Source organism: Marmota flaviventris, chromosome 7 (assembly GCF_047511675.1).
Source record: "Marmota flaviventris isolate mMarFla1 chromosome 7, mMarFla1.hap1, whole genome shotgun sequence".
Classification (NCBI taxonomy): domain Eukaryota; kingdom Metazoa; phylum Chordata; class Mammalia; order Rodentia; family Sciuridae; genus Marmota; species Marmota flaviventris.
Window position 1 is genome coordinate 18,935,968 of NC_092504.1, and position 19,422 is coordinate 18,955,389.

The 19,422-nt window shown below is 33.9% G+C and overlaps 1 protein-coding gene across 1 annotated transcript in view; it reads right to left on the bottom strand.

Annotated features, from left to right (window-relative positions):
• The window catches only part of Dhx15 (DEAH-box helicase 15), a 47,100-nt gene that overhangs the window by 25,713 nt on the left and 1,965 nt on the right, over positions 1-19,422 (bottom strand). Inside the window, exons 2-3 of the mRNA XM_027939115.2 lie at positions 14,928-15,363; positions 10,786-10,979 (exon numbers count right to left, since the gene is read on the bottom strand). Of these exons, the coding sequence (XP_027794916.1) occupies positions 10,786-10,979; positions 14,928-15,363 (630 nt within the window). The remainder of the gene's footprint in view (positions 1-10,785; positions 10,980-14,927; positions 15,364-19,422) is intronic.

Genomic DNA, 19,422 nt, shown 5'->3' on the forward strand with positions numbered 1-19,422 from the left:
TTTTTGAAGGCATTTTAATTAGCTAATTCAGTACGTGTAGTCCCAATAACTAACAATACTCAAATGAAGCGATAACATATACAGCCAGATCAAGTGCAAGCATTCACAAGCAATGGGAACCACCAAATTGCCACCAATTATAATGATCCCACATAAGATATGCATCAATTTGGACTTTAAAAATGGGGGAGGGGGAAAAATCACAAAACTAATAATACAACTTGAACTTGAAAATTTCTTAAAACTCTTCAAAAAACCACTCTTTATTTTGATCTTTTTTCCTCTGCCCATTTCTCAAGTGTTAGGCAACCACAACATGGAGATACACAGAAGCACAGCCATTCTTCTGCATTTTTCCTAAGAGGACACGAACACCACCACAAATCAGTTAATGGAACTATTATTTGCCATGCTTTAATCAACAACCATGTTTATTATAAGTACTAAATTAAATGGTCAACCACATTCAAACCCTGTCTTTCAGATTCCGGAGAAAATTCCTAATGTTTCCTCAATGTTAATTTGATTAATCACCCAGTGATACAAACCATGAGATGCTGCAGTTAAATATCTCCTACATCACAAAATATGTGAAGTTTACTAACAAGTGAAACTTGTTGTCTGAACAACAGATTTTACAAAAAAATGGCAGTTCTAAGGTTGGAAGGTCAAGAGAGTCAAATGTGCTCTTCTTTTCCAATGAAAACATCTGAATAATAGCAGTTAACTTTTCCAGAGTCTCAAAACCAGTTAAATAGCTTATTAAAACTAGTTTATATGTTATATTGATTCCCAATCTTAGGTGTGCTATGATAGCACACTCCTACACTAGCACACTTGTCCTAAAACCTAATATAAAGGAACACACCTACATGTATGTATATCAATAAAAAGGTACCTATAGAAAGATATGACCAAGTTCTAACCTCTGGTACCTATGAATGTAGGTTAAGTTAAAATCTTCATATGAGATTGCAAACATTTATGGTGCTCTCTAAACCCAATCACACATATCCTTAATGAAAAGAAATGAGAGGGAAATGTGAGACACAAAGAGTAGCCAGGTGAAGATGGAGAAAGAGACTGGAGATACATAAGGCAAGGAATAACAAGGACTGCTAGTTGTCATCAGAAGCTAGGAAGGAATCATGAAATGAAAGGCTGTTCTCTCAGGATCTCCAGAAGGAACCAACTCTGTCAATGCAATGCTTTTGGATCCCTGGTCTCTAGAATTTAGAGAATAAATTTGTTAATTTAAGTCTAAAGCAAGAAAAAAGAGAGTACTTGATCATTTGCTATACTGCTAAATTTAAGAAACCCTTTGCTTGAGAGAGAGAGAGAGAGAGAGAGAGATCTGACACATAACACATAAAAGACCTAACAAGGAAGATACTGGTGGTCCTAAAAGCCACAGACCATTTCCCTATACCTAAGTCAAGTTTTACTACCTTTCTTACTAGTAATAAATATTTACCCAGGCTAAAAGATGAGTCATAATTCTAAAGTTTTAATAATGGATAAGTAAACAAAAATGCTACAAGACAACCAAACTTGAAATGATCTATTCACTTAAAGACATACAAATTATCTGCAACTTATTAGAAACAGAAAACTTGTGCCTCACCTGATTTACTTAATCAAAAATTTTGAAGGTAAGGCATAGCAATCTGTGTTTTAACAGAACTGTTAAATTCTATACACTAGACTAAGTCTTAAACTCTTGCTAATGTTTAAGACTTAGTCTAAATTAATAAAGTTAAACAAGAGGCAGATTAAACAAATAGATGCCTACTGTAGCATCAGACTCCCTTGAATTAACTCATAATTCAAATATTCAAGCACTGTTTAACTACTGAAATAAACCCAAAACTCAAAGTGCTCATAGCACCAACCTAGCTTAACAGTATTCCAATCACTACATGCAGAAAGAGTAACTACAAGCTAACCAATTCTGATCCAGCCAGATGACATCACCAATTCTGAACAAAGCATAGTAATGCATTAATTACATCCTTCACATATATTATTTATAATTTTGTACTCATGTATTTTTTAATTTTTGAAACATCCCATTCCTTTGGCTTAAGGAAAAATCATAAACTAAGAAAAACATTCATATTTTTCTAACTGAAAATCAAACAAGGGCTGGGGATATAGTTCAGTTGGTAGAGTGCTTGCCTAGCATGCACAAGACCCTGGGTTCAATCCCCAGCACCACAAAAAAGAAAAAAAAAAAAAAAGAAAACCAAACAAGTTATTTAAAAATTTAATAATAAACAATATATATAAATTATTCCTCACTTTAGTGTCAGTGACTAAATGTTGCAACTATGAGTGGAAAAAAATTAACTACACAGGGAAGTAAGCCTCAATAGCTCAATGTTATGTTATTTGGTATAGGTGGCAAAAGGAGTGGTAAGAGAAATTACCTTAAACCTTATGAATTCCCCCCCAACCAAATCCAGATTGGGCAAAAATGCTTAAAATAAAAACACAAAAGTAGAATATAGAATTAAATAACTTAAAACAAGCTTGGGCAGGTTATGTTGTAAAGCGTGGGACATCATATAAAGCGGTAAGTTCAGTACTTGATCAAAATCAAAAGTTTTTTCATTACCTGTAAGAAATAAATGACAACCTGGTCAAAAATTGCAATTTATATCCAAAATGCTATTTTGTTAAGAGCTTCTACAAATCAGTAAGAACCAACCACAGAAAGATAAGTAAAGAAACCAAACAAATACCAAATTTTATCAATTGTGTGATACTGTATGTTTTGTCAATTTTCTCTGAAATTTGATATGCATTTCAAAATACCACCTTATAAACTGCTGCCAACCAGATAGCAATCCTTCTAACAAATGAAAAAAGCATCAGTCTCAGATCCCAAAAGATATACAAACGGTTAATACATACCTATAAGATGCTCAATTTCATACAAAAGAAATGCAAATTAAAACTATAAGGAGACTACATTTTTCACTTACAAGATTGACTAAAGATAAATTTTACTAAGCTATATGAGGAAAGGCAAAGAAACAGACACTCATCTGCTCATTCCTTACTGGTGGGAGTAGATAAAATCTTCATGAAGGGCAATCTGGCAAAAGCTGATAAAATTCAAGCAAAACCTTTGATCCAACCAATTTCACTGAGGGAGTTCATTTCACATATGCCAATGTGTAAAAACTGTCCATACGAAGTTGTAAGAGGGTGCTGAGGACACCAACTGTTTCTAATAGCAAAAATTACAAAATATTAATCAATCAGATTAGTCAAACTGGAAGACAATAAAAAATGCCAGGCAACCATTAATAAAAGAGTGAAATAACTTGATATTACTGTTCTAGAAGAATCCCACAGCACAAAAACAAAAAAATCTGTTCTGAAAAATCCTAGTTAGTGCTATTCCCATACTGTCAAGAGTTTGGTTGCCTTTCAAGTATAGACTCTATTCTGGTATAACTAACTATGCAGATAATTCAAAATTGTATCTAAAGATCTAAAACATGCATCCACATCATCCAAAGAAATTCTTGGATGACTTCAAAGGTTGGCCATTTTCTTACTGATTTGTAGGAGCTCTTAACAAAATCAGCACTTTGAATACTAAATGCAATTTTTGACCAGTTTCTCATTTGTTTCTTGGCCATATTGTTTCGGATAATGAAACTTGCATTTCAATCAACTACTGAACTTACCACTTTTATGACAAATTACAAATTATTACATTTGACATGAAATGATAGCCTCTAAGCACAGAAAAGAGAAATTCTACATATGAACCTTAAGTATTGCATACTTTAGAAAAAATGAAAAAGATGAGCCTCTCTCACTCACATACACACACACACAAATTATCAAATGTGCAAGACAATTCTTAAAGATTGGAAGGGGTCTAGAATTCTAAAATTTCAAAACTGAATTCTCTCTCCTATTCCAGAAAAGCAACACTTATGTATTTTTTTAAGTATTCCGAGTTAAAATCCACCTTAAGAACCAGATTTTTTTTTTTTTTTTTTTGGAGACAGGATCTCACTAGGTTGCTGAGGGCCTTGCTAAAGGAACTAGATTTTTTTTAGCAAAATGGAATTCTAAACAAAGAGCCCACACTCAACAAAATGATGTTGACCCAATATTAATAAACTGATGTATAGATAAATTTTATATTAAAATAAAAATAAACATTTAAGGTATATATAAATTTTCTATCTGCCACTGAGTTTTTAGATTAACACACTACATTATAGTTAACTTTAATATGTATCAGAAGACAGAATGGTTACAGTCAGGCCCCAAGGCCCCAATTTAGGATGGTTTGACTTTATAATAACAGGCTTACTGGAATGTAAATTAATGACATAAAAGATAAACTTTGATCCATGTGAACATAGCAGTTTATGAAAAGACATTTTGTTTTTGAATATTAAAATCTCCTGATTAATAGCCTAACCAAGGTATAGGAATTCAGACAAGGCACATTTATTTTATGTGTATGTGTATATATATCACAACCAATTAAAAAAAAAATCAAACCACTTCTTTGGATATAAATGTCAATGAAGACTCAATGTATTTAACACCATATTTCTGGTGAAAAATAAATATTCTCATCATAATGATTTAAATCATAATTCATACCACTGTTTTCCATAATCAACATAAGGACACCATAGTAGTTCAAAGTGACTCAGCATTTCAACAGGAGCCATACATTCCTATGGATGTTTTACATAGGCTCAAGTTCAATTTGACATATTCTCAGCAACAATATTACACTGTAGGAGCAACACCAATCACCATAACCACAAAAGCACCATAATACTTATTACGATAAAAACTACTGTATGTAAATCGTCACAAGAAAGATGTGGTATTTTGAACACCTTGGAATCTCTTGTTTTACTGTTCTAAATATAATAAACTAGACAAAAAGAATATATCAAATACCCTTTATAATATGTATGGATTCATTCTTAGCTAAAATGTTAAGACACCAGAACTTAAACCTCTGGTATGACCAACAGCTAAAATATATTTAGTTATGTTTCAGAGCCAGACACCAAATCAAGCAAAAAAAAAAAAGAAAAAAGCATAAGAAATCAATGATAAAAAGTAAAGCGACTAAATTTTTTCCCAACATTCATTTCGAACTCTTCAAACTTTCACAAGTGTTGAAGGAAATGCCTTCACCTTCTCCACAGCACTTACAGAAAGCTGAGATGAATGTATCAATTCTGTTCAATATTTTCTAAGATGTCACACTGTGCAAAGAAAGCCTTCTAAAATTAATCCCTTACAAGTGTATACGCTTATACACAAAATTTAAATGTAATAAGGAGTAGAAAATCAAGTTAACATCTGATGAATTAACAAAAGCCAAAAAATTTTTACTTCTAGGGTAATAACTTTCTTGTTTCTGTTTAAGAACTGCTTAAAGTGGTAACCAACCACTTTGATTTTTTTACTCCCATAACATAATTGCTATACTTGAATGAGATGTTCAATAAATTAGTTTGTAACTTGTCTTTAAATTACCACACCTGTTTTCACTTCTGACCTCCAGCCCTAGAAGAATATATGGTTTCATTCATTCGACAACATCAAGTTTGAATTCAACTAACCCTTCTCAATTACAATTCAATTACTGTGTTAAAAGGAACTTCATTAAATTGCTTTTATAAGTTCCTTTCTTGTTTTTATTAGCTAATTAATAAGAACCAATAATTTCTCAAGCTGGAAATCTCCACTACCAGCAGCAATGCTGGGTGAAACACTGCTAACTTGAGTATCAGAAAATTATTCTTAAGGGTTACATACAAATTAACATGAATCTCAGAATAACCCCATAAGGTAGTTATTATAATTTCCATCTTCTGAAAAAGCAGTAAGTACAGGAAGGTTAATTAACAGTCAAAATCATACTGCAGGGCTAGGACACAACTTAGGTACTGTGACCCCAGAGGCAGTGTTCTGGGATCTACTTACTTTAAGTTCTCGTCTCAAATCATCTATTTTTAATATGAGGGTGCCTGTTGAACAACCACTCTGAAATTCTGTAGTAGTCCTTAAACAGAACTGCTTCAGTTTATTGTTTCCTGGGGCACAAAAAGAATCTGCCAGGGACATGAAAGAATCTGCTATGGCCATGCCTTACAATGACAGTGCCCACCTTAAAGGTTAATGCACCCTCCAGCTCTTTACTGTAGTAGTGTTTTTATTAAGCTTGTATTTGTTAAAATACCCTGGTATTCTCTTTCATCTTCTTGCCTACAGAGATTATTTTATTTTATTTAGATTAAAAACAAAGTCTACATGTTTATGATCCAAATTGTATGGAAACACGTTCTTCGGCTGGTCTGTTCAAAACTTATCTCACTCAAGCTTTCCAAGGGACAGTTTATCACACCCTGAAATCCCAGACTGTTCATCTCTCTAGTCATTCAATTACATTTCAACCATATCTTCCTGTCTTTACCTTTTCTTGCCTTTTTAGCAGTTTGCCCTGAAGTTACACACCAGATAAACATCTCAAGGTGGTACACAGTCTTACAGTGCTAACACACATGTTCTTTAAAACCTGCTCTGGTTCATAAACTTTATCTCAGATGGGGTCCTTGGTGTTGTAAAATTCCAAATTTCGAATGAATCCAAATGGACAAACTTAGGGAGGAAAAGGCAAACTAGATATACTATACCCCATCTTCACAAAAGAAATTTTAACAAAGTCAGAGAAAATGTCTTTTCATGAATTATCTATCCATTTGTCATGACTATGCTTAAGTCATCCAAATTCTACAACATAGTGACAAAATTTCAAACTCCTGTTATGACTTTAACTTCCTCAGATTAAAAAGGAACAAAAGTTCTATTTGTTGTGTGCATGGCAAGTATACACAGATACAGACACAAACCCCATTCCCTGTGTTTATGGTTTAATGAAGCAAGAAAGACCAAAAAGGCTATCTTCAATCATCTATCTATACATGGTACACAAACAAGTCCTTTAACATCTTAAAATTGATCTGATATGAAAAGGTTGCCTTAGACAAATCAGTTGGATATTTAAAGAATATACAGTAGGTATAGGACTATAGGACCTTCTCAAGTAAAAACTCATGATTTTTTCCATTCAGAAAACAAAGTTTAAAAAACAAAAAAACCCACTGTTCCATCTGCTTGGAACACACTCACCCTGCACCCCAATCCCTGTTCTGGCTGGTACTGCTTTTGTTTTAGGCCTTGATTTAAATACACACTTCTCTTTTCCAAATTGAATTGAATCCTCAAAGCATACTTCCATATATTCTATTTTGGACTCTATCTCAATTGGAAATTTTATATTTATACTTGATTTGCTTTATGGGGACAAGAACCAGATTTCTTTTTTGTTACTATACCTAGCACTGCTCACCCTACACAAAGTACTCAATTAAATGACTGAATGACTAAGCATTACATGGTACATAAGTGGATTGCCTTGATATCAAAACACCTCAGTAATTTTGCAGCTTTGGAATAAAACAAAAGGCATATCCCCTAAAATAACAATGAAACTGGCTACCAAATTAACAACCAAATATTGTGTTTCTTCACAGGCACAAGATTATCAAGTCACTGTCTTCCCTAAAAATTAATCAGTTCAGTGGTAGAGCAATGCCTGGCATGCCCAAGGCTCTGGGGTTCAATCTCCAGCACCACAAAAGAACAAACAAAAAACTCATCTGCCTCAAAAAAAGTGATGAATTTCTTAAATCATGTACAACTGCAAATGCTGGGGATATAGCTCAGTAGGTAAGGTGCTTGCCTTGCATACACAAGGCATGGGTTCAATCCCCAGCACCATAAATAAATAAATAAATCCTGTAGAGCTCCAACTACAAAATGCTTCTTAAAATCCACTGCAGAAGTGCTAGATGCCATCGATACCAGTCAAAAACATAGCATGGCATCATTGTGTTTTACTATCTGGTCTTCTCTTCTTTAGAGCCATCTCAATCGGGCTGCCCCCCTCCCCGCCCCAAATTTCTAACTAAGACAGCAACAGGAAAATAAATATGTTGCTTAAGTTTAAGAAGTAAAGGATGGGAACAAGCAAATACCTAACAGAACACAAAAACCATTTAGCAACTTGTCCACTGGGACTGAGTAGCTACTAACGACTTCAAAACCAGAGTACACACTAACTTATATGAGATCTGATCCTCTGAAAACAGCACAATATTAGACTAATCATCTATGCATATGTATCTCAAACCATGAAGAAACTACCTTGGACTCTGTGTACAATTAAAAAATACAGCAATGTGGCTGTTCTCAAAAAAACTCTTAAATTCTGAGTCCTTCAAGCAGAATCTTCAGAGAATATTCTGATGAATGCATTCTTCCTACCCAATTAACTATATAACTGATGTCAGTCAGTTACAACTTTAGATGTTTATAACATGTTGTTTCTTAATGGGTTGATATGTGACTTTATGAAATACACCAAGGGAATCATAAACCACTGTTCTTAATGAAGTATTCTTATCAGTCAAAACTGCCATTAGTCCTCTTCATATTAAATAAGAATTACACTGGAAATTTTAACGTTTCCTTTTAAAGCAATTTAAAATAATATATACCCTTTAACTAATATAATGTCACTTAAAAACAACACTGGTTACTCCCTACCTTAAGGAAGAACATTAATAAATTTACCCTGTCTGGAATAAATTTTCTTGAAGAGGTTTAGTTATAGATAACCTTTGGGAACTGCTCCACAAGAAAACATCACAATGCTAAACATATGTTTTACTGATGTATATTTATATTGTCACTCCCTACTAAAAACTTAAAATCTTGCACAAGCGTACTCCCTACTAGACAGACACACAAACACATACACACCTCTAATACTGGTAACTTTCTCACATTTGATTTCTAAATTCCAATCTTAACTGTAACTTGCCCAAATATGATACAGAGAATCAAATGTCAGAAAGGTATGCCTACTAAAGACAAGTAAAATCTTACTCTATTTTCTTCAAGTCCTAGACATTATCTGTACTTTACAGTAGTATCAAATAAGCTATGATTTCACATAATTATTGTCAATTACAATGTAATTACAAACAACCAATAAATAATGTGATCACTAAAATTTAGCTAAGATTAAGACTTAAACAAAAAATACCCCTTATAAATCAAAGTTAAGGAGACTTAAGCATTTTAAAGCTCAAATGCTCTTAAAAATGAAATTGTATATCAAATTCTACTGAAACAAAATATATATTTCAAAAGACTAGAGGAAAACTGGACACAAAACATTAAGTGATTGAATATTTTGTTTGAAGGGATTTTTTTAAAGTTGTGACATAGTTATATTTTAAGAAAATGAGACAGAAAATATTTTAAGATGAAATCATGATACCTAAAATCTGTTTCAAAATAATATGAGACAGGGAAAACACTGGGATATAGGTGAAACAAGGTTGAAGATGCGTAGTAAATATAGGGAGTTCACTAAACTAGTATACTTCTACAGACATTTTTAAATACCTATAAAATATAAAATTTTTAAAAAAGAAACAAGAATCCCATTTATTTCTTAATCCTATAGATGGATACAGATAGATCCATCAACAAAGACTCATGTCACTGACCACATAACATTTTGTTCCAACATGTCTTTTTTTAAAACTTTGGGAAATTGCATTGTGACACAGGTTTTTTGTTATGTTTACAGTACTGGGGATTGAACTCAGGGCCTTGTACATGCTAGACAAGTGCTCTACCCCTGAGCTAGATCCCCTAGCCCTGTGAGAAATAGCATTCAAAAGAAGTTAGTATGAAAACTTCCTCCAGAATTAATCCAGACCTTAAGCACTATTTCATGGATGAACTCCACAGTACAGGCAAATACCATGACCATGACAGCCTTGAACTTGCAACCTCAGCCTCCAGAGTAGCTGGGATTACAGGCATTTGCCACTGTGCCCATCAAGAAATAAGCTTTTTAAATAACTTAAATGTCATATAAATGCAGATAAACAAAAGCAATAAGGAAAAAAAAATGAGATTTTTAAAGAAATGACTATCCGGAAATATATACCACTTGTGCAGAATGCAACTATATAAAATGAAGAAAACATTTTTGTCAAGTTAAAACATTCAAAAAGACCAGTATGACCACATGTACCACAGCTGTAAAGAGGAACCAACACACCTTCAGGTGCCCTGAGTACATTACATAACAAGATTTGGCCTTTTAGTTCATTATGTATGCATATCAAGATCTGCAAAATTAACATTAAAAGTCCCTTGCCCACAATTAACTCATATCCCACCTTACTCACATATCATTCTTTCTAACAGTAGCTGTCCTTCTACAAAGATAAATCTTTTTTTTTTTTCTTTTTGGCAAGGCTGGGGTTGAACTTGGGCCCTCATGCAAGCACTCTACCATTGCTACATCCGCAGACTAAGATATATCTTACTTTTCTATCATATTTAAATGATATTTCAGAGCATGTCTACTAAAACTACACATTTTATAGGAACATTTTCACTTAAGATACAACCTCAAGCAACTAAAACCTGATCTGCCAACTTCAATTTCTACTAAAAAGCAACATATATTATAACCAAGAAAAAGAATCCACATTAAAATGTCACCTGGCAAGTCAAAGGTGGCCTACTTCAAACTATTCAAATTTTAAATTTTTATAACTTGCAAAATTCTTAACAAGTGGCAGAAAAGCTACAATTAGAAAAAGCATCCATTTTTAAAGATAAAGTACTTACTTAAGGATGGTTTTTGCGCTACTGCAGTCTTCAAATCGAATGGAATAACCAACTTCCTGGCCCAACATCACATCCATCTCATCAGCAACTCTCTGAGCCACGCTCATTGCAGCCACTCTCCTGGGTTGGGTACAGGCAACTCCTCTCTTGGGTCCCGGTAATGATCGCATATACTCCACACACCACTGTGGAATCTACCAAATAATTTCACATTTAAATTAATTCTATTCTGCCACATATCAACTATGTTTAATATAAAGCACTTTTATCTCATTCCAATAATTTAAAATAAAATTCAATTAGGCAAGTGACAGAGAATTGTTTATAACAAAAACTTAACATATCATAACTCCTTTAACATATATAATTTAGATAGAAAAATATCCAAAAAGAGGTCATGTGCTCTAGATCCATATAAGCTTTGCTTGGTATGCTCACCAGTGTTTAAGTGGTCCCATCATTAACTATTTGTCTACCCAATGGAAAAAAAAAATCCTACCTGAAACAAATTCTACTTAATAACAAAAATGTTAGTTTCCAATAAGTACAGCATCAAAATTCATACAATGAGTTACAATATGCAGATACAAGTAGAAAATATTCCCTTGTTGCACAAGTATCTTTTAATCCAATTCAAATTCTGTAAGCCAGCAGAAGCCAAATCCTAGCACCTACTAGTAATTCAATCCATCTTTCAGGAATGTTATGCACAGTGGCAACACTTTAGGTACCATCTTTAAAGTAATTACCAGTCTCAAATTCAATATGGCCTACAGCAATAGCACTTCGCTGAGTAAGGTCAATCAAGGGGAAAGGGGAAAGAGAAAATCTCAACCACAAGATGGTTGTCAGGATGACAGCATATTTCCTTCCTAATTATCCACACACTCATAGATTCTCTCATTTTATGGTTCTTCTCGAGTGACTTAACTGAAAAAGAACCATGGGAAAAAAGCAAATGACCATCGCATAAAACTGGAATCTACTGCTACAAGGACATGATTTGTCTTCACCAAAGCTTCCAAAAGCCTATCAGGTGCTAATGCTATAGAAAAAAACAAGGGGTTTTTGGGTACACTATGTGTACAATGACATCTGATAAATAGTATTGATTATTGCATTATTATTACATTTTAGTTAGGTTACTTTTTAATTTGGAAATAACTTGTAACTGGAGAAACAAATGAAAGATGATTATGTTGCTTCTCTGAGAACATAATAATATTTTTACATGGTTTTAAATGAACAAAATACTTCACTAAAATAGCAGAGTCTTCCTGCTATTGCAAACCAACAGACCCATGTTAAGTGGTCTTCTTATGAGGTTTTAATTATCTATCCTCATTTTACCAATCCTCAAAAGTACTGACTTACAGATTAAAAATACTTAAAATTAATTCGTAATTCTTAAGGCAAGATTATTCACATTTTTAAAAATTTCACTCCAGTGAAATTGATAATTTAAAAATATATAGTTTTGGTTAATTTAGCAGTTCTCTTTTAGAACCCCTTATACTGTTAAAATAAATGAGGATACCAAACAATTAATACATTTATTGTATTTGAAAGTTAAAACTGAGAAGCAGCTAAATTGTTTACTAATTACTAGTAACAACCTATCTTCTATTTTTAAAATGTATATTTTTCAAATAAAACAATACTTAGCTAGTAAAGCACATTTAATTATTTTTACATACCTCTCATGTCTAGCTTATTGGAAGAAACCTCAATTCTGTCTCTACATTCAGTATGTTGCAATATTTTGTTTTGCATGAAAAAATACTAAGAAATTCTTGGACCCTGGAAAAGGTTTCAGAGATTTTTAAGGGTTCCCAAAACAGCTTATGATAAGGCATCTACTCAAACTTTCTAAGGAAATATAATTTGGAAGGGATGCATATCCTGAAAGATGTGGGTGACTGGTCTGCTCAAAGTAGGCATCTGTTCTGCTCTTCCTTCCTCCACTTGAGGCTATTTTCCCAAAACCTAATCCTTGTTCCTTGGGGCTTTCCAGTTTTATATATTGTCCTGAGTAGCCTTTTCTATTCTCTTAAATTCCAACATTGCCTGCAACAGAACAAAGTCAATCCTAACTCTAGTTCCTACCCCCTAACCTGGTAGTCACACCTCCTTCTGAATAATGAATATTTTATTGGTATCTCAAATTCATCAACTTCAAAGCAAAACCATTTCTCACCTTCCTTCAAGTTCTTTTAATTTTTCCCATGTCCCCTATTCAGTGACAGTAAAAAACAGACTCCATTCTTTGTTCCTCATTCCCACTAACCTTACACACAAAGTCAACTTTTGTTAGGATCTCCTATATGGTCTTTCATAACTGAACATTTTAATAAAAATTTGTGTCACTCCCCTCCAATTAAACACTCTGATGGCTTCCTTACCTATAGCAAGAAGTAGTAAGGCTCAACCTAGGGCTCCAGTCTCACCTACCCCATCAACCCTTCACACACCCTGCACACTAGTCAAAATGTGCAGTGTTCCCTTCTCTAAACTTGTACCCTCACTCATGTTTTTCCTCTGACTGAACTAGCTTCAATTTCTCAAATATAGGCATAGTATGTGCACACCAAGCACAATGCAAAATGTCTTTTCTATGGCTCTTTCAAAAGTTAAAGACATTATTTCAAATTATGTTTGATTTCATTTTCTGACAGGCAGGGATAACCAAAACAACGGCTAAGTACTCTTTATTAGGTTTGTGTCCACGTTTGGTAACAGTATACTAAAAAGCATTTGGATGAAATTTACTGATTAAACTTTCTAGTTTTCCTTTCACATCCCCAAAATTCCCTGCAGTCTTCAATATTCACATAAAGTAACCCCTGAAAGCATGTGTAATCCAAATCATCACAAGCCTCTTGTGCCTTGAATCGATTAAATTATCCATACTAACTACTAATAAAAACTCCTCTGAACCACATCAGACCACAGAACAGCAGTATGAAATAAATATAACTGGTTATTGAAAAGGGACAAAATTGTTAATGCTGAACTTACCTAAATCCAGAAACTATTTAACCCAGAGCAGCCCACTAAACCAGAGTTCTCTCATTAATCTAAGCCGCATTCTGGTCCTCCATAAAATGTGATTACTTTCCCTGCAGAGTCGTATATAAACTTAAAATGATATAATACATGTAAAGTACACAATGCCTGATTAATTAACAGGTGTGTTAATATTCTGCAAACCAGTAAAACAGTTGATATGATTATTTAAAATACTGACAATGCTCCATTTTGTCCTATTGTATTAGATGTGAAACATCTATAAAAATATATAGTATGTAGCATTTAATTAGTATAGTGATATAATTAATTAGTATTTCATTATTCCCAATGTATCTGAATGCACGTGTCCATTTCATTGAAATATTTGCAAATTTGAAAACACGGGACTTAATGAAATAGATTAGCATAATTAAGAGTTATAGACTTGCACGTTTCTAAAACTTTTTAAAATTTTGTTTAATTAAAATAAAAAAAGGCTACAGTTTCTTTTCCTAACATCAACACTAAGTTTTCCTTCACTTGAAAATAGTACTCACTAAAGTTCAGTCTTCAATAAAAGCTTTTCTATTTTGGTTGCTGTAGTAGCTTTCGAAAAGCCTCCATGAAATACTCAAATTGACTTGCAGTCCATATAACTTAAAAAAAGATAGTTAACCTCACTCAGGGGAAAAACACACACACACACACAAATTAAAAATTACCCCAGGTTCATTTTTTTCACCTATTAGATCTGTAAAAACTCCAATCCAGTGATACTCCCAAACATGCTCTCACACTTGCTTATGGAAAGGTAAACTGACAGGTTACTTATGAAGGGAAGGCAATTTGGCTACATGTATTTTAACTGCAAATGATATCCTGGCCCAAGTTTCCATTTCTACAAACATACCTGCCCATGTGAAGCCTACATATCTATTAACAGAAGCCCAGTAAATAATGACTCATCCATGTTTGAAAAATATCCTAGATGTCTTATTACAAACATACCAACAACAGTATTTAGTTCTGGCATAAGGTAGGGATGACTACATATGCCTTCTACTTTGTGAAAGAATAGGTAATATTCAGTTCCAAACAACTATAATAAAAAGAAAAAAGAAAAAGTAACTCACCTGTGTTGTCTTACCAGACCCAGTCTCGCCAACCAGCACAAATGACTGATGTCTAACCAGGATATCTGTAAACCTATCCTTGTATTCCCAAACAGGGAGCTGAAGTCGTTTCTTTAGAATATCATAGTATCGAGGTGTATGGGGTAAATTGGTGAATGGATTAATGCACTGTGGAAGTGATGTGTGTCCTGCATGTCCAGTGTGTGTTGAATGAGCAGAATGTGTCGAATGTGTTGAATGAGCAGAGTGGGTTGAATGAGCTGAATGGGAAGCTTTCAAAGGTGGTAATCCAGCACTGATAAGCATAGCATTGGTTGAAGCTCGCAATTCCTTTTCCTTTTCTTTCTCCCTCTCCCGCTCTCGATCTCCTCTATCACGTTCTCGGTCCCGATCTTTAGACCGATCTTCACGATCCCGGTCTCGATCTCGTTCTTTCCTAAGAACAAAAATTTTAGAATTCAGATTCTAAATTTTAAGCATAATGTTCGAGGCAATATTACAGTCATAAGAGCACAAATGTTCACTAACCTAATGAAAAAATTAATGTAAAATTTCAATGAATTACATAACTATTAGAAATAACAATCAAGAATTTCCCACACTCCACCATAAACTTTTTCCTTCCTTGATGATGCCTCAAATTATCTTACTACAAACTTCAACATAAGGTTAAGACATCCGAAGAAACAAATCTTTAAAAAAAAAAACAAAAACAAAAACCTTCCTATTTCGACAACAGAAGTCAGAGACTGCAGCTGGAGTGGGCAAAAGAAGACAGCCCCACAATCTTTCCTAGATTCTCCTTCAAGCTGCACTTTGCTTTATGTTCTAATGCTAAATGAAAAGAACACAGTACAATGTTACACACAGTATCACAAGTAATAAAAATATGAATTAGATGATTATCTGCAAGTTTGCTTTCTTAATTATACTTTCCAGTACTTCCTCAATTTTATTCAGTAAGTGTATACTGCTTTACAAGAAAAACGAAAATTCCAAAACACTTTTATTCCTTTGCTTTCAGTATCTACTCTTGCGTTTAGCCTTTGGGGATAGTAAAACACTGGAAGTACAAGGTAAATCCGCATATACTGGCCAACCATAAATGAAATATAGCCGAATTAAAACTAGCTTCATCATTTTACCGCTGTTTAAAAAATGCTAAAATTATGCAGGTAGCCACTTTATTAAACTTAGGCCAGTTTTAAGTAGTCAATTATGATATATACTTCTAGTTACTAGATTGTCCCAATACAATGATAACTTAACTAATCTAGGTGAGGAAAACTGACAAGCAGCAAGACAAAGGGCTGTATCTGGTGGCCTCTGAGGGCCTGGTGACAGAAATAAAATAATCTTTGCTTGCTCATTTTACTAATCCACTTTATTTCAGACAAACTCCTGTAGCAAAAAAGGAGTTTGTAGCAAAGAAACTTGCCACAAGGTGTTGGGACCCAGATTAAAAATAATGATGACCAACAGGAAGCTAAATGTGTCATTGCTCCTTATTCACAATACACAAATGAGTACAAGTTTCCTGTGCTGTAAGTATCAGTAGCAGAGAAAGAGCAGTCATTCTCCATAATGGTACATCAATGGGGCAATAGTAAATTCTTGACAGACCACAGCTAAAATACTAAACCCAGCACTGAGTCAGAATGGTCCATTTATAGAAATGGTAAGCTGACCAATCAAATTGGATCTTTTCCTTCTTAAAATATGCCATTCTATTCCATTTAAAAAAAAAAAAAAGACTTAAGGGGGAAAATCCTTGTTTTAAACAGGTGATATTTTTCCTTCTTCCATTTCAGTGTCCACATGCTACAGAATTATAGGGCATACAAGCTAGAAAGTTTTACTCAAAACCAAAAGAAAATCTGAAAAATGACTAACCATAAAATGGAGTCTCACAATTCAAAATTTTAGAGTCCTGACCTATCTTTGAAATATGCTATCAACTATCTGCTTTCTTTCTCTCCTTCCACCTTATCATAGTGCTCAACAAATTTAATAAGCATTCATATTAGCCCAAAATGTGGATGGGGAATAGTTTACAATTGGGCAAGCAGAAATATGCTCACCAAGTGAGAAGCACTATAGTCACAAATAATTCAGAGTAGACATCTGAAAGATAATGGTACACAAAACTAGAGTGAACCCTTTAAGAACATCTGGTCTAAATGAAAAGGATTGCTTCTAATACTCATACCATCATGGGGAAGAAAAGAAGGACTGAGAAAAGAAAATGTTTAATAAATTCCTCTTGTACTTCTCACATAATATCAGATACTTAAGATATGGACCAAAAATTCAATAGTTACAAAACTGGGGGGAAGAGGGATTATGGAAGAAGTAAACTATGTATTACATACTCTTGTAGTCCTGTGCCAACAAAGAATGGTTTTCAGAGATCAACTTCATCCATAGCTTCATTAAAAAAAAAAAAAAAAAAAACCTCTACAACACAGGAAGCAAATATCAAATACATTCTGAAGACACAAAGATTAGGAGCTGACCAAGAAATGCAGGCAATCATAGTATAGAAAGAAAAGGGGTATAACCACAGGTAAGGCGTAAGCCTCAATTTATTAATCTGCATAGTGAAAAGTATTAGTAAGATTAAAGTAAGAAAGTAACAGAGAAGACTCTATAGGGTCATGGAAAAAAGGAAAGAGGCAGATGTAGAAAACAATTCAGTCACCTAGAAATACTGCCTTATGGTTCAAGCTATCTATCTTCAATAGGATAGGGAGGACAAAAATTAAGTCTGTTAAGTGGGAACTTAAACCCTCTGCTTCATAAATATGTATAGGCTTGTACTTATGCATATTTTCTTTTTTAAATATGTGTTTTTGTCAAGCACAAAAATTGTATGATTCTATATAATTTTTCAGCTCAATTCTGGCTCAGCACTTAAGGTAGCTATATAACAGTATTTCTTTTCTCATCTCAAAACACAGCTATTAATGCCTTGTGAGGTACTGAAAAGATTAAATGAATTAACACGAGAAAGTGTTGTCTAACTCTGAAAATGCCCAGTAAATGCTGGTTATTATTAAAGTTTTTCTTTTTTTTTAAGTTAGAATTACCATGATAAAAGCCAGGCATGGAGGGACATGCCTGTAACCCCAGTGACTCAGGAGGCTAAGCCAGGAGGATCATAAGTTCAAAGCCAGCCTCAGCAACTTAGCAAAACCCTATCTCAAAATAAAAAATAAAAAGGGCTGGGGAAGTAGCACAGTGGTTAAGCAGCCCTGGGTTCAATCCCTGGTATGGTGGGGGGTGGGGGGGGATTTAAAATTCACGAGGGATAATAGGTATTAAAATGCTGCAAATGAAGATGTAAGCTGGTCATCAAAATCAGAATATTTTGAACACACACTGCTTTTCTGACAATCTTATTTCCACAAGCTTCCAATCCCATGAGTGTGCAAATATGTATACATAAGGATGTTCATGATACTTTTAATCTATAAAATGACAACTGGGAAACCACCTAAACAGCAAGGAACAGGATACTGGATAAGCTATGATATATCTTTACAAGTGGAGTACTACACAGCCAATGAAAAGGATAGTTAATGACATCCGAGCAAAACTAAAAGCACATAATAGAGATTCTACTGATATTCATATTATACTTCATAGTCATGAGTAAAAATGCCAAGACTGTCCAAAATTGTTCATCACAAAATGTTTTTCGTAGATTTCCAGGAATTTGCCTTTTCTGTTTTGTTTCTGCAACTTTCTTCACCTATCATATAGGACTGTCATAAAAATGTGTTTATACATGTAAAAAGTCTGGAAGTGTCACGTGTACATTATGTGCTCTATTTGTATTATGTCAATGTATATAATAATAAACAACCAATGTATCGATCAGGAAATATCAAAAAGCCAACATCTAGTGTGTTTTCCCAACTTCATAGAGGTTTGTTTTGTTGTTTGTTAGTAACATTATATTGAAGACTCTATAGGGTCATGGAAAAAAGGAAAGAGGCAGAATACGTAAGAGACCTCTAACTTCTCCACCTGCTCCCAAACAAAAAAATGCCAGGAGTGAATAAACCCTTATATAGTATACTAGCAAGAACATGGATGAAATCTCCCACTAAGTAAATGACCCTCCCTTCTTAGTACTAGAGAAATGGGACAATCATGTTTAACAAAAGAGTTCACAAAAATGATATGCCTGTGCTCTCAAACAAATACGCCTCCTAACTATCAGCACTAAAACACAACGACAACAACAAAAAAACACTACAGGTTTGTTGGCCATTCAACAAGTTACTTAAAATTATCAAATGGGGAAATTTGATATTTCACACCTTGAGCCATAACGAACTTCAGAAGTCCACTGCTAAAGAAAACTAGCCCTGTGAGAAATAGCACTCAAATGACACAGAAGTTAGTTTGAAAACTCCCTCCAGAATTTATCCAGACCTTAAGCACTATTTATGGATGAACTCCACAATACAGGCAAATCTCAAATATC